We start from the raw sequence: 16832 nt of genomic DNA, 5'->3' as shown, positions 1-16832 counted from the left end.
TAAAATATATTTTCTTGGTACACTGAATTTCAAGTGAGTAATCCAGTAATTCAGTCTTCTCTCATTTCACCTGTGAAATTGTTTTTTTATATTTCATTAACATTATAACTGCTACAAAAAATGTGTTTCACACTGAAAATCAACAGTTGGGAGAACTTCCTATCCCCTTAACGTGAATGTGTCTCTCTCAGGGTCATTCTGAAGGTCAGGGTCATATCAGGGTGGTCAACTCGTACGCTGGCTTCACAGAGTTTGACAGAAGTCCTGCCCTCCTCCACCCCGACTCTAGTAAGTAAAGGGGTAACAAGGGGCCTGTAACTTTCACGCCCAGTGGTGATTCCAACCCGGGTCCCCCGCACAACTGTTGAATTTTGTTCCCCCACTGAGCCAATAGAGCAGTGGTTCTCAAACTTTTTTAATTTCAAGGCCCCTGAGTTAGTATGCATTAAGTCATAATCCATCCAACCTAAGAACTTTTTTCTGAAAAAAAAGTTTTAACCTACCCTGTCCGAACTAGTTCTTACTTTGCATGGGAAGCATGTAGGGGGCTTTGTACACTCTCAGGGTTACAAACCTGTATGTCTACTTGGCTTGTAAATATAAATAATTTCCCCGGGGGTAAACAAGGTAGAGCCTGCAATAGAAAATACTGCTTTATTCACACGCAAAATTATGGATTTCAGCTTTCACGACTATTGATTAGGATTATTCTTGTCTTTCTCTGTAGCTCTGAAAAAGAAAGAGAGGAGCCGAGTGTCGGCTGAAGACATCCTTGTTCACGAGGACCCCAGAGCTGCTATGCTGGTCAGAATACTGATTTTAACGAATTGTGTGAATTATTAATAATATGTTGATGAGCTGATTACTTATTACCGGTGGCAACCTCCACAGAATGTCCACTCCAGTCAGAACACAAAAGGATGTATGTTAAACTGAAGGATTTATTACAGTCTAAGTCTTCACACCCACATCACAATTATGTACAAACATTATTTTTATTATTAATACAAAACCCCAATTCTAACTACTAAAAATAGCAGATCTAGAAGCTCACAACGCTTTGCATCGTGACATGTTGAGAGCTTTTACTTTTGGTACTTTTAAGTACAATTATTTTGTACTTTTACTTTAAGTAACGTTTTTTAATTCAGTCTACTTTTACTTAAGTAACAAATCAGAGTACTTCTTCCACCACTGGTGTTTACTGTAAGACTTAAGCCTTTGTAATTGACTGTACGTGTGTTTTCTCTCGTTCTACTGCAGGAAAGGGTTCAGGTGAAGTCGGCCCAAGCCAGCAGCCTGTGAGTATTCTGCTATTCACAAACACCACCTGCCATATGCACACACACGCCTACACACGCACATAAACAACCCACACATTAGGCTCTGTGTATAACCGTAGTCCCAGTTTTCAGAAGGTGGAATACCTGTTTTCTGTTCCTGTTCCCCATAGCTTCATTTCATTGTCTCAGCTGCAGGTTTGAACTGGAAACCACATGTGACTCCTATACAACATGCACATCCTATAATGCAACGATTCCAAACCTGTAGACCAGGGCCCACTGGTGGGCCATGAGGATATTGCAAGCGCCCCCCCCCCAATATTTGGCAAAACAGTACGATTTTAATGATAATATTACATTAATTTAAACAAATATGTCATGGTATTGTTTCTTTAAAACCTTGAAAAATGAGTTTTCATTGTGATATAGATAACTTAAACAATACTACGTTAGTTCCATTGATCGGACCACCCATCTGACCACTTAACAAGTGGGCAGATGGGTGGGCCGCAAATACTTTCAAGATTTTCAAATGGGCCCTGATCCAGAAAGGGTTGACAACCACTGCCCTAGTGTCCCTATTTTGGGCATGTCATAATATGTGAACATTCTGCAACAAAAAGGCAGCTTTACAAGCCAATTACTTACTTACTACTCACACACACACACACACACACACACACACACACACACACACACACACACGCAATACAAATATACAACACGCATATCGTAAAACTTCAGGCTCTAAAGAAGAAACAGAAAATAGAGTGGTTTATTATGAATCCTGTGTTTAGTTGGTTCTCTAAGTGTATGTTTATTTTGTTCTGTGTCCATGTGTGTCTCAGAAGAGCCCCTGGGGAAGAGGCCCTAAATGGTAAGAGAAACACTGTCACTGACGTAGTCTGACTGCACGCGCACACACACACACACACACACACACACACACACACACACACACACACACACACACACACACACACACACACACACACACACACACACACACACACACACACTACTATACTTATGAGGACATCAGCATTTTAGGACGACAATTTTATGAATATAATCTTTACACATTTTTTGCCATTTTAACCCTAATCATGAAGCCGAAAATAGCCGATCTACAAGCAAAATGATATTTGTGTGTGTGTGGGATGATAATGTTTGTGTGTGCTTCCAGCTGCAGTGTGTCTCTACACGTCCCGACATGGCCACTTGGGATCCAGGAAGGACTGTGAGTCATCCTTGATTTACTAACCTTTTCTTGTTAAACTCTGGAGCCTGAAATTGTATTTGTGTTCTATTAAAGGATTTAAGGTCGGGGTGTCCCGATAGACAAGTGGTTAGGGTGCATACAGTACCACATGGGCACATAATGCACCACGTTCCATTCCCAGCCAGCCATGCTGAATGTCATTCCCCTTTTCTCTCTGCATTTCCCGTATCTCTCAGCTGTCATTATGAAAAAATGTAATTGCTCGCCAAAAATAACCGTCTACAAGCTCACAACGCCTCACACTTGTGAGCTTGTAGATCAGCTATTTTAAGTGAGCATCAAATGACAGAGTATAAATCAGGCCCAGCTGGCACCTAGCAGTGAGCCACTGTCAATTTTTTGGGTGGCCATAGCTGAATGCGGCACGTTGTGAGCTTGTAGATCGGCTATTTTCGGTGCACAACACCTGCACCCTTGGGTGCAATTTGTTGTACAGGTCTTCTTGTAAAGGAGTGGAATAACACCATCTACTGGCAGGTGCTGTAACGGATCAGGGGGTTGGTCCCTCAAGTGGACTGAGGCATTTGGCACTACAGATCATTGACTGACGTTGGTTGACATGCTCATTCAATGCAAAGAATTGTGTGAAATATAAAGCAGCCCTGGGTTGGTTTTAATGTTGAGGATGTGCATCTGGAAACACTGTAGTTGACTTTTCTTTTTGCAAATCACCTGGAAAAGATCATGTCTACAGTGTATCTGTGTTTTTCGTGTTACAAACATTGCTGGGCTCCATTGCGGACAGGTTTTATTGCACTGCAATGGAGCCCATCAGTGTGCGAGTGATTTTTAATTATATATATATATATATATATATATATATATATATATATATATATATATATATATATATATAGTTTTTCGCCCAGCACCTGCCCAACTCTGAGGATTGGATGTTTTAGAGAAGCAATAAGCCACATGATTTTGTGGTTTACCTTGAGTTTACAACAGCGAAGTGGGTCGACGTCATTCCGCCTCAGGCGTCCGACGCCTCTTAGCTGTGGTAAACTCCACGGTAAACCATGGCCTCTTGTGGCCTATTGCTTGAGCATACACATTTAATGTACTGTATGTAATCTCTCCTTTCCACTCCAGCTATCGGCTCCCCCTTTAAGCCCATGGAGAGTTACCAGTACTCAGGTGAGTCACATATACCGTAATCACTTGATTTATTGAAGTATATGTAGGGTTTAAGCACTTATAAATCTATTTATACGTCATTATGTAAAGTGTAAATTAAGGGTTGGAAATTAACAGTAACAGTATTTCAACAATGGATGGCTAGTTTATTTATCTTACTGGCCAATCTTTACCACTTAGCAGCCATTGTTGTAATCTCTAGGTAAAAATAGGAAGAAGGGCAATTCGTTTTTTTTTTAAACAATCAGCACCCAAGGTGAATAAAAGTTACTGCCCTTTGTAAAGACTCCTTACTGTAATGCACTCTCCATATATGTAAATTATGCTTGTGTGTGGGTCTTCTCCTGATATGCATGTTGTGTGTTTATTCCTCTAGCTGTGGAGCGTAATAACCTCATGAGGCTTTCTCAGAGTATCCCCTTTACTCCGGTGCCCCCTAGAGGTAAGACCCTGCTATATATTAAATTTGAGACTTTTGTAACGAACCAAACGGCTTGAGAATTTATAATTTAGTGAGTTATTATGATGGTAATTGTGGAGAGACCTCCTGCTTCAATAGACATGCAGTATAATGTTGCCCTGGCTTTGAAGAACCTGCAGTCTGCATTCAATACTATTCAGTCGCATTTGTTCCATCTACTGGTGTTGTATGCAAACAAAGCCATTCCAGAACCTTCCCTAACAAAAAGAAGGTTCCAGCTGTTCTCCTTTCTATCCTAACTCTTCAAGGGACTTGCATTGAGATTGTGACTACCTATACATATTTAGGTGTATAGTCAAAAACCTTTCTTTTAAATCTCATGTTGATAATCTTGCTGTCCTGTCTTTAGTTAAAGCAGGAGGAGACTTGCTCTTGCAAATTTGTTATCACTTACACTTACATGTATATCCTATTATACATTTGGCAGTGGCGTGCATGCGAGGCTGTGCGTGTGCACCGTCTTTCATACGGGTCCTACGTCGAGTTAAAACCGTGCCTGTGCCTCTGCCTGTCTGCAACAGAGCAGCCACGCAGCCACAGGGTTGCCAGGTTTGGAGCAGCCACAGGGTTGCCAGGTTTCGCGCGACTAACAAGCAATGCACACACCAATTGGATCCATTGGAATTTTTGGATTTTTTCCATTTCCTGAAAAGTACCAGTTTTGGATATACAAGGTTTCCACCCGACAGCGACGATACCTACAATTGTGAGCCCTGACACAACCAACCCTGTGGGTGCTTTGCGTCCCTCAAGGTGAGCCAGTGACAGTGTACCGCCTGGAGGAGAGCTCCCCCAACACCATCAACAACAGCATGTCCTCCTGGGCCCAGCGGGGCCTCTGTGCCAAGATCGAGTTCCTCAGCAAGGAGGAGATGGGTGGTGGGCTGCGGCGGGCCCTCAAGGTGCTCTGCACCTGGTCTGAGTACGACATCCTGAAGCCTGGACACCTCTACATCGTCAAGTCCTTCCTGCCGGAGGTGGTCCAGACCTGGCAGAGCATCTACAAAGATGACACCGTGCTGCACCTTTGTCTCAGGGTGAGGGCCTATGTATAACTTCATGGGGGATCTCAGGAGGCACACACACACACACACACACACACACACACACACACACACACACACACGCATGCACACACACACATACAGACAGACAGACACACGAACGTGTGCACACACACATGCATTTGTATTACTATACCTGTGAAGACATCAATCATTTAGGAAGGTGATTTTATGAATGGCATTTTTAACCCTGACCATAAAGCCAAAAATAGAAACAGATCTGTGCACGACACTGGCCCATAGCGAAGTATAAATCAGGCATAACTCCAATCCTAACTCCTAAACATAACCTCTAAATGTCTAATCCTTCTCCTAAGAGTACACATGCACATGCACATGCACATGCACATGCACACGCGCACACACACACACACACACACACACACACACACACACACACACACACACACACACACACACACACACACACACACACACACACACACACACACACACACACACACACACACACACACACACACACACACACACACACACACACTCAACTTAACTTGATGTGACCTTGTGTAAATGTTTGTCATTACAGGAAATTCAACAGCAGCGCGCTGCTCAGAAGCTGACCTTTGCCTTCAACCAAATCAGACCCAAGACCATCCCTTACTCCCCCAGGTACATGGAGCTGTCAGTGGTGGAAAGGGATACTAAATTGGCTATTTTTTCCAAAATGTAAAAAAAAAATAATAATCACGTGGGCGGTGTCTTGCTAGTGTATTTACAAAAAATAAATACATTTATTGAAACACTCTTTATGATGGAAGAAACCATAACTTTAAAAAAACATTTTTTTTGTTTTTTTTAAGTTATGGTTTCTTATATAGGGCTATGCACATGTGTCATGTGACACTGGCCAATCACAGTCCTGAATAGACTGTGATTGGCCAATAACGGTGCAGGGTTAGGCGGGGTACATTTTGGCCTATCACAGCGCAGGATTTGATGTACAAATATCCAAACCTCACTTATAGGGGCGGTTTCACCGCCCAACAAACCTCACTTATAGGGGCGGTTTCACCGCCCAAAAAGAATAAATCTATGCTTTGGAAAATGGTCTGAAGTATACATGATTTGAACATGCACGGTACATAATTATCAGACCTAGATTTACCCTTCAACTTCTTGTTTATGGCCATAATGACCATGAAATATTAGCATTGTTAAAAAAAAAAAAAAAAAAAAAAAGCCAATTTAACATTGAGGTGCCCACAATCATAGACATATAAAGGTAGACGCCTCCTCTGGCTCTGAAGCTTCGGCACGGCGGGCGCGCTTCCGCTTCCTGGGCAAGGAAGCTTTTGTTCCTGGGGGGCAGCTTGAAATTTCCGCGTGCGTCACAGAAAGGGGCGTTCAGTATGCCAATGAGAGGCAGGTGGGGGTGGGACAGCTAGATTCTGACAAGTCCTGGAAAAGACGCGCTGTGATTGGCCAGTGCCCGTTCCCCCAATTTCCGGGGGGGACGGGCACTGGCCAATCACAGCGCGTATGGCGGCCACCATACCAAACAGGTCACTCCAACGAACTGCAGAGGCCAATGAGGTATCTAGGTTTCTATATCTATGCCCACAATGTTTAGGGGCAATTATCCTGTATCCGAAAAAAAGAAGAAGAAAAAACGCACCAATGGAAAAAAAAGCTTTTGACGAGTTTGTGTGTGTGTGTTCCCTCTTTTGAAGGCCGTTGTTATTCTTGCGTCCACACACAGGTTCCTGGAGGTGTTTCTGTTGTACTGTCACTCGGCTGGCCAGTGGTTCGCCATTGAGGAATGCATCACCGGAGAGTTCAGGAAGTTCAACAATAATAACGGTGATGAGATCGTCCCCACCAACCTCCTGGAGGAGACCATGCTGGCCTTCAGCCACTGGACCTACGAGTACACCAGAGGAGAGCTGCTGGTGCTGGACCTGCAAGGTGAGCCCCACACGCACCTGGCTTCCATTCAACAACAACCCAGATTTGGCTCAAACAAGGGGTTAAACTGCTACTGCTATGCCACCAAAATGTGGAACGCTAGCAGGCTAGTGGAACGCCCTACCAACAGTCATACAAAAGTGTGACTACTTACTCTCTTTCAAATTAAATTCGTAACTGGCCCCTGTAAAAAGTCTAAGCTCATCACCAGAAATGCATAGAATAGAGAATAGTAGAATCCATTAATTCCCATGTTTGTGCCGAATTTGGGGGGAAACGCGATCAGTGGAGCTCCCTCTTGTGTTGTGCCCATGGGCGTTACTCACTCTAGTGACATAGTTCGACAGGTACATGGTCACTAGTCCCTTGAGTATCTTGAAGACCAGGCCAATTGCAAGTTGCTGTACTCTGTCCTCTACCCTGAACCATCCCACCCTTACAAATTGAGCAGTGATTAGGCGAGTCCTAGGTGTGAGGTCTAGTAGTAGTCCAACTAGTTGATTGATGGAGGTGCATTGTCTGCAGTGGTCTGTTAATGATAACGGCGGCCATTATTGAAAAGTAACAGACTGCTGAATTCAGTGATTGACCCATCAGAATCAAGCATTCAACCAAGCCTTGTAATAAACTTGTTATATGAGATCCCCAATGCAATAGTTGACATTTGATGCAAGGCAAAGGCCTCATTATGCATACCTCTAGTCAAGGTTGACCTTGCTGTGAAAAATATATGATGCTGGGATCGCATAACTTCTTATTTATTTATTTATTTATTTATTATTATAACTTCTGTCTGTGATTATGTTATCATAGAAACAATATGCTTAATGCTGCCATGTGATTCTGTTATTATAGAAACTATTATGATTTATGCTGCCATCTGTCTGTTGACATTTGGCCCCTCCTCCCATCAAAAGATACTTGCCACCATGTCTACTGACTTGTCTTGAGAGAAACCCTGTGGTATATACAGTTTACTATAACCCTGCGGTATATACAGTTTACTGTCAGTGGTGGAAAGTAACTAAGTAACTAAGTACATAATACTCAAGTACTGTACTTAAAGGTAGGGTTTTTGTTAAAATACAGAAAATGCATTTTCAGCCGGATACCAATTTTATCCAATTAGGAGAGATAACTCACAAAGGATAAAGGATAAACAAGTGAAATTGGAAGTGATGACACAAAGAAATGAGCAGACAAAATTGGAACTGGAACACTACACAATTTAAGCTGATAAATGGGTACTCTCTTGTGAAAATACCTGATCTACAAGCTCACAATGCGTCTGAGTACTTCTTCCACCATTGGTTACAGTGATGATATGTGTGTGCTTTCATAGGTGTTGGGGAGATTCTGACGGATCCATCCGTCATAAAGAGCGGTGAGAAGGGGTGAGTAGTCTGACATTACATATAAGCATGATGTGGCTCTAGGGTTTGCAAACTTAACATCAATATTCAGGGTAGAATTAACGGGAATTTATGAGAAATGACAAAGGTGTTGTCATTGGAGCCCATATCTCTGCCTGATTGGCTAACCCGACCCGTCGGCTTCAATGATTGGCCAATATAAATGGCGGCTTGTGAGAAAATGCGAGACAAGCCTGAGACTCTAACATGTCAGACAACATGTGGAGTGTTGCACAAACGGGTGTACAGTAATCCCGACTTGCGCGCCGCCCAGTCCAAGACTAGACCGGTCTAGTCTTATTAAAATAGATTATTCTTCATATGGATAGTTGGATTAACTGTTGCACCCCTACTCTCAGGGCTCCATATCCTCTCCACGGACTTGGTGGATGTCTGACTCTCGTGCCTCATCTTCAGCATCCCAGCTTGTTGAGGATGGCTCTGGGTCAGGCTCAAAAAGCCGCAAGTTTACCTCAACTGCCACTGCTTTCTGAACCCTTGCATTGGTCAGCCTGTTGTGTACCTTGGTGTGAGTGTTCCCAAACAGGGACCAGTTGCACTCGGAAGCGGCTGATGTTGGTGTAGGGTGACCTTATCAAAAACCCAAACCGGGACCCTTAATCACTTTAGTCCGATTAGAAAAAATACTGAAAATAGCCGATCTACAAGCTCACAATGTGATGCATCGTGATGTGCTACATTTGCTATTTTAGCTGCTTTTGACAATTCTTCGATTTTTTATTTTATTTCACCTTGTATATTCATCAGGATGGGGGACAATTATTTTAGCGCTTGGCAAACCTAGTGACTGCACCTTTCAACAGATGTGTGCATAGTAGACATATTTTGGTCAGTCGCTAGCATCAATCGAGAAAGAAGTTGCCAAGAAAGGAGTACAGGGAGAGTGAAGCGCTAGGACGATGGAGGCAATAGGGTTTTGAAAGTCCCTCGGATCCATAACTCAATTTAAATGGAAGTGCAGCTTATCCAGAGCAACTTACAAAGTGCAACAACCTTGTTTGGTTTTGGTGTGGGCATGGCATGCTGTTTTAGGGGGCATGGCGTTTAAGGGGGGCGTGTTTTTTATGCAGTGGGCGTGGCCTGCTTTTAACCAAAACATGCCATAAGACCTAGTATTGATTTTATATGTATTTCCCCCGAAAATAAGATCACTATTAACTCATTCACTGCCACTGACGTAAAAAACGTAATTCGTCCCGTTTACCAATCCTGCCACTGACGTAAAAAACGTAATTTTTTTTTTTTCAAAAAAATTAATTTTTTTTTTTTTTTTTTTTTTTTAGTTTTTTTTTCAAATTTGACCCAAAGACCAAGGAGATATGATTGTTTAAAGATCTACACTCCCATCCACTTCCTTGTTAACTTAAAACTTAAAAATTCTGTATCTCGGCTCCTGAGTACTTTTTTTTTTAAATGAAAAATCTCTGGCAGTGGGCAAACGCGGCCAGCAATAATTGTGGCAGTGAATGAGTTAAAAGGTGCAATGTTGTTGTTTTTTTATCGTGCAAATTTCCTAAATTACCAAACTTACCTTTTTACAGACCATTTGCAGCCCTTCTGCTTATTAAACCCTTTTCACCTGATTTTATTTGAATGTATTTACTACTATTAAAGTACTGTTGTGTTGATGCTGTGTAGGTCATATGACATGATCTTTGGGCCTGCCAACCTGGGGGACGACGCCATCAGGAACTTCCGTGCGAAACACCACTGCAACTCCTGCTGCAGGAAACTCAAACTTCCTGGTGAGGGACAATCCCATGTAGCTTCTGAGCAAATTCCAGTGTTGACAGCCCAACAGATGAAACACGCTAGCCTATAGCAGTGGTTCTCAAAGTGGGGTCTGTTAACACATTGACTGCCAGAGTTTATTCATAATGTACTCACCCCTGTGCCAGCAATTTGCGTGTTTTTTAATTTTTTAATTTTGTAATTTTTCATTCAAATAAATTATCTGATTATGGTGTTAAGCACATACGACAGTTCCACCAGTAGAGAGCAGCAAATCCACACATTGATCACCTCGCTCGCCCCCTCCCAAACAGGCCCACGTCATATCCGGTCATTCACAGGATGTGACGTTTTCGACAATCCCTGGTCCGCTGATCGGCCTGAAAACGATGTGATACACTACGACGATGACTGTTAGTCACCCGGACCAAATAAAATAGAAGTTGAGCTGTCCGTTCGTTTTTTATACCGTGTGAAAAAACGTGTTTTTCCTTATTCTGGCCGAAAATGACGGGAGAAAAACAATGTGACCCGGAAATGATTGTTTTTTTTTACATCCGGCTCCGGGTGAGTGTGACGTAAGTGGAAAACGAAAGTGTTAAACAGAAATAAACAGAGCCGTGCGATCACAGATTAAACAATGAAAATTCAAAAGAACGCATCAATGCGTTCTTTTGAATTGCTGGCACTCAAGCGATGGATTTGAAAGAACGCATCAATGCGATCTTGGCAATCGATGTGTTAATATAGTGTCACAATAATTTTAACCACTTTAACGATTTTATAGTTTGGCTAAATTGGCTATTCCAGGGGGTCCCCAGATAAATGATGGATAGTTGGGAATCAAATGGACCTTTTAAGGGGGCTGTAACTCTGAGAGGCTGTCCGTGGTCTAATGCGAGGGTTCAACGTAGATTTGGCGTTGAACATTTTGAACTTGTGGTTAGAGGTTGTCATTGCTGCTTAGATGTGAATGTCATTGTGGTGATTTTTTATTAATTGCAGATCAAAATCACACGTGAACACCATGACAGCCAACAACCCTGTGAGAATATTGTGGTGTGTCGGTTGGGGGGTATGAGGGTAGGATGGGGTTTGGAGTCATGGGGTGTGGGGTGGCTGTTGGGGGGGTGGGGGGTGCATGAGGGTTTGGGTGGGTGGGGTTTGGGGGTTGTGGTGTGCTAGTCGGGGGCATGGGGACCGGGGGTTCTGGGAGTGGGGGTAATGGGTGGGGTGGGATTTGGGGGTATGAGGGTATGGGGTGGGATGGGGTTTTGAGTTATGGGGGTTGAGAGGTGTGGGCTGGCAGTTGGGGGGTGTGGGGTTTGTGGGAGTGGGGGAGTATTGCAGGTGGTGGAGTTGGGGGGTAGAGGTTATGGGGGATTATGTTATGGGGGGGAATAGGCCAGTTAGGCCGGATCATATAGGATAGGGTCTTTGCGATGCGAGAGTGTGGTCTAGCCAACACCAACTCGGGACTCCTGAAGTGGGAGGGGGTTTTGAGTTAGGGGGGTTGAGAGGTGTGGGCTGGCAGTTGGGGGATATGGGGTTTGTGGGAGTGGGGGAGTATTGCAGGTGGTGGAGTTGGGGGTAGAGGGTATGAGGGGGATTATGTTGAGGGGGGCATGGGCCAGTTAGGCCGGATCATATAGGATAGGGTCTTGACATGAAAAAGTTTGAAACCACTGGTATAGCACATAGGTTATTGTTCAGACTGGTTATGTTCAAATCAGATTTTTGACCTCTCCAGATTGGTTTTTTATCAAGTATGAACATTGGAAAAAAACACATGGAACTTGAAAAGTCTACTCTAGCCGGGTTGCCTACCCAGTGCCCACAAACTTGGGTTATAACTTATACCCACTTGGAATGGGATCTGAAAAATCTAACTCTTGATCACATGACCCCAGAGATAATGTGCACCGTTAGTTGTGTGAGTTTTGGACAAAATCTCTAGGGGTAGTAGCAAAAAGTGTGTTTTAACGCAGGTTCTCAAAGTCCCCAAGGGTCCTTGGGGGGATGCCAGGGGGTCCCCAGCAAAATGTGTTAATACAGATACAGATAACAGATATACAAGCTCATAGCGTGGCACTGAGTGCCGCGCTATGAGCTTGTAGATCTGCATTTTTTGAAAAATCTTCAAAATGTGTGCACATTTTAAAATCTTTTTTTAACACAAATCTTTGCTTCTGGGGGTTCCTGGCACAACATATTTTCAGGTAGGGGTCCGCGGCCACATACATATCAATTTGGGGGTCCTTGGCACGAAAAAGTTTGAGAACCACTGTTTTAACGCACTATGGCAGAAAACTTAATCGGGCACAAACATGGCCTATAAGTTGCGTCATGATCCAAGGAATCCAGTCCGTGTGTCCGGTTGTCCGTCCGTGTGTCCTAGGTGGTTTGACATGCGATTTGAATCTGATTTCTAAACATGTCTCAGTCTGGACACTCTGAAGCATGAATTCATACTTTGTCGTACGATTGTGTCGCTCGCCTGGAAATAGCTAATGCTCCGTGCTGGGAACTTGTAGATCTGCTATTTCAGCCAAGCGACCGTCACGCGACAGAGTATAACGCCTGTGTCGGGTGGAAACCTCATATGTCCAAAAATAGCAAAAGTAGCAGATCTACAAGCTCAAAATGCGTTGCTTGTAGATCTGATACTTTTGTGTGACACTCCAGTAATATGATCAAGTAGGGCATTAATTTACGGAAAAACACAAAAAGTTAAAATATGGAGATAGGAGGTTTCTGCCCGAGAGCAACGATAAATTAAGCACCTATGTTGTTACCACAGCAACCAATGCGTACGCAGGCCCGGCGTAATGTACAGGGCAGGCTTTAGGCAAATGCCTGGCCAAAAATGAAAAAACACTGGACTATTGCAAGTAATGGCGCAGAAACAGTGTCTAAATTTACCACATTTCCGCAGCCAATCTACAAGCTCACAGCGTGACACGACCTGTTGTGATCTTGTAGATCGGCTATTTTTGCTATTGTTGCCACAATATTTAAGTGAAAATGAAACCGCTTAAGTTTGTCTGTTGAACCGTTGAAAAGTATTAACATGAGCTCGTGACTAAATAATAACTACATTGGATCCATTGGAACAAAGGGTTCTTTTTAACATTTCCTGAAAAGTTTCTACCCGACAGCGACGGTTATGACCTTCTCTTCTTCTGTGGTATTTTAGATCTGAAGCGGAACGAATACACACCGGACAAGGTGACCTTTCCCCAAGACGACCCCCCCCATGACCCCGGGGGCGGAGTCAAGGAGTCCCGCCAGTCAATGAGACTCATGCTGTGATTGGTTCGGGTTTGAAACCGCCAAGTCGACGGGACTTGACTTGATTATTCACGATCCATTTTGGTCACAAAGCCCCCATTGGACGAGGTAGCTAAGTGCGAAATGCCACAGCCAATCAACTGGAAGAGCCACACACCCTGTGTTTCCATGGAAACTGATGATGCATGCCTATTGTTACTTTGTTTTTTTGTTTTTTTTCTTGGTCCCGTCAGATGCTGTCAATCACACAAATCACAACTACCCTCACCACTTTATATGTCATATTAGGAAGGAAAAAAAAGTTTTAAAAGATATTTTTTACAAGTTTATATGTTATGAGTATATATTATATATATATATATATATATATATATGTGTATATATATATATATATGAAATGTTTATAAACAGGTACAATATCACTGCGGAGGGTCTAGTATTTATTATTATTGATTTATGAAAAGTTGCCTTGTAAAAAATAAATACAATAAGTTAAAAAACAAAAACCTATATGTCACTGGTTTTCAACCTTGGATCCGCAGACCAACAGGGAGTCCAAATGGAACCTTACGGGGTCTGCAACTCTGAGGGTGTACAAATGGATTTGTACACTCTCAGAGTTAAATAAACACCTGAGAATGTTTATTAGATTGGGGTCCCAAAGATTCAAAACTATTTCCGTTTGTACACTGTTAGACCCCTAGTGGGGTCCCGGACCAGGCGTTGAGAACCGGTGTTGTATGTCAACTCTGTTACAGCAGGTATTAAAAAGGGAAAAGCCTGCTGACATTCACACATCATTTTTATAAATGTATAAAAAAAAACATGTATCATTACCTTTTTTTTTTTGTTGATACTCGATGAAAAGATATACATGAATTTGAAAATCTTGTAAAAATATGGGCAGATTGCAATGCAACTTTTACAGTACAATGTATAATTTTATTGTATTGAAGTCTTGAAATGTGTCCACCAAAAAATTGCTGATAAGTTTTTAATGTTACAAAGGTACTATTGCCATATCTTTGTCATCAACTATTGTGTATGAGCAAATTACAATCTAATGTATCTTATAGATACTAATATGTGGCACGAGCTGAACAGATTGAAATATTTTATGCTGGGGAACTGAGAAACTTAAGGGTATTGGTGTATACATTTTGTACTATATATCATTTTAAACTAATAAAATGCTTTCAAAATGAAAAGATCTGTTTTCTGTTCTTGTATTGTAATATGTACAGTAATATGTATTATTACCCATATACTTTATCATAGAACCAATAGCAAAAATTGCAGATCTACAAACTCTCATAGTTTGTAATAATCACATTTTTAGTTTAGTTTGTTGTTTAGTCGGTAAATGGAACAGCAGTGGGATTTTTCATTTGCATTTCGCTAGGTTTCACACCTATAGAGATTAGCTGTTCACAGACAAACGGCAGAAAACAATCTCCGGCCTGGAGGAGATATGGCAGTCATATGGTCAGCGGCATTAAGTTTGCCTTTAATACATTTCTTTATGCCAAATGAGTTTAGTGTGTGACTTTTGTGAGTTCTAGGACATTATCGAACAATGGAGCTTTGAGGAGCTTTGTTCTTGGGGTTGGAAGTGTTAAATGACCTCCTGATATCGTCGCTGTCGGGTGGAAGCCTATTATGTCCAATCATTCCTTTTTTATTATAAAAAAAAGAATTGTGAAAATAGCCGATCTACAAGCTCAAGCATCACGACACGTTGTGAACTTGTACATCTGCTATTTCTACTATGACACTATTTAAACAAAAACAAAAAGTTTTAATATGGAGATACAAGGTTTCTGCCCGAGCCCAACAGCAACAATATGGTAAATATGCTATACTGTAATTGTGGCGTGCCAATCTGGCTGCTCAGTTTTGAACTAGTTCTAATTTGTCTTATTCTTTGCTGCTGCTGACCATAATATGACTCACGGGTGTCCAAACGTTTTTTCAAAGGAGGCCATATTTGAAAGTATGAAAATACCATAGGGCTGACAGCATCTCCTGACATACTAACTCTGGACCATAACAAAGTCACTTACGAATGCATCGCATTACAACAATTTTATTTAACTACAGTGCAATATCAATAGCCTTTTGTTGGCAGTGTTGCCAAATGTAAGCTACTAATCTACTGCTGTGAACAAAAACTAAATACAAAATTCCAGCCTTTTTTCACATGCATGCACTGCATTGCTATTATATTTATTGTATTTTGTTCAACTAGCAGTGTAACCAAATGTAACCAGGTGTGAAAAGGTCACTACAAAAAAGAAAAAATCACATGTTGCGAATGAAACAACACAAGTAAAAATCACTTCGGAATCATTTCAAATTCTACTGAATATACGGTATCTGCTCGGGTTAATTCCTTAACAGTCAGAAACTTCACTGTATGTGTTTCATATGACCATACTGGTCATATGAAACACATTTTACATTTAGGATTATGGTGTCTATGTCCAGTGGTGTTTTCAAATCAAGATACTGTACTACAGGATCTACATTTTCGTAAGGAAGGCAGCGAGCCATATAAAATCTGCTTCACGATTGGCATCCTGGACCGGACTTTGTACATGTCTGATATACAAGTGGACAGTATTGCAGGTGACAAAAAACAAACGAATGACAAATGAGGAAATTCAAGTCCTGGCTACAACTTTCTGTACAGCAGCAACGACTCTCTGGCGCTTTGATATGATGCGTATTTTGGAGAAAAAAGGCTGGTGGTCCTGATGGTCAATATCAGCCAGTGTATTCGGCATAGCATTCTCCACCAGCCTCCTGTTGGTGCGTGACAGATTGGCCTTCAACTTCAGCAGGGCAGAGACGTGTTCGACACTGTGGGTCCGAAAGAAAAGGTTGAATTCATTACTGTTAATCTTTTCAAAATCAACCCGTTGTTAATCTCTTCAAAATCAGAGGGGCATTTATTTGTATTATATGTTTCCACCTGGGTCCTGTTTCTTTTAGAAGGGTGGGAGTACAAATTATTGGAATTGATTCCTTTGTTTCCTTCCGGGCAACATTTCTGTATGCTACTACTGTATGCCTTTTTCCCTAAATGCAGGCTTCATTTTATTTAAAAAGTGAGAATCACTGAACTAAATACTAGAACCTCAATCTACACTATAACATCATCTGTTCATATTTAAGAGTGTGAATGTGAACAAATGGAAC

At 42.0% G+C, this 16832-nt stretch overlaps 1 protein-coding gene across 5 annotated transcripts in view; it reads left to right on the top strand.

Annotated features, from left to right (window-relative positions):
• The window catches only part of trpm7 (transient receptor potential cation channel, subfamily M, member 7), a 73976-nt gene extending 59127 nt beyond the window's left edge, over nucleotides 1-14849 (top strand). For 3 of the 5 annotated variants that reach the window (XM_080428843.1, XM_080428841.1, XM_080428845.1), the window contains 13 exons: nucleotides 192-288; nucleotides 728-804; nucleotides 1264-1301; nucleotides 2132-2160; nucleotides 2470-2523; nucleotides 3661-3705; nucleotides 4082-4147; nucleotides 4940-5223; nucleotides 5798-5880; nucleotides 6971-7176; nucleotides 8519-8570; nucleotides 10248-10354; nucleotides 13537-14849. In XM_080428843.1, the coding sequence (XP_080284969.1) occupies nucleotides 192-288; nucleotides 728-804; nucleotides 1264-1301; nucleotides 2132-2160; nucleotides 2470-2523; nucleotides 3661-3705; nucleotides 4082-4147; nucleotides 4940-5223; nucleotides 5798-5880; nucleotides 6971-7176; nucleotides 8519-8570; nucleotides 10248-10354; nucleotides 13537-13652 (1254 nt within the window). In that variant the 3' untranslated portion in view covers nucleotides 13653-14849. Of the gene's footprint in view, nucleotides 1-191; nucleotides 289-727; nucleotides 805-1263; nucleotides 1302-2131; nucleotides 2161-2469; nucleotides 2524-3660; nucleotides 3706-4081; nucleotides 4148-4939; nucleotides 5224-5797; nucleotides 5881-6970; nucleotides 7177-8518; nucleotides 8571-10247; nucleotides 10355-11345; nucleotides 11386-13536 lie in introns of all 5 variants that reach the window. The other 2 variants (XM_080428844.1, XM_080428842.1) reach the window with 2 other exon arrangements.
• The last annotated feature ends 1983 nt before the right edge of the window (nucleotides 14850-16832 follow it).

Source organism: Gymnoscopelus braueri (genome assembly GCF_963280865.1).
Source record: "Gymnoscopelus braueri genome assembly, chromosome: 1".
Lineage (NCBI taxonomy): Eukaryota > Metazoa > Chordata > Actinopteri > Myctophiformes > Myctophidae > Gymnoscopelus > Gymnoscopelus braueri.
Note: the sequence above shows the minus strand (reverse complement) of the source record. Positions and strands in the feature narration are given on the sequence as shown.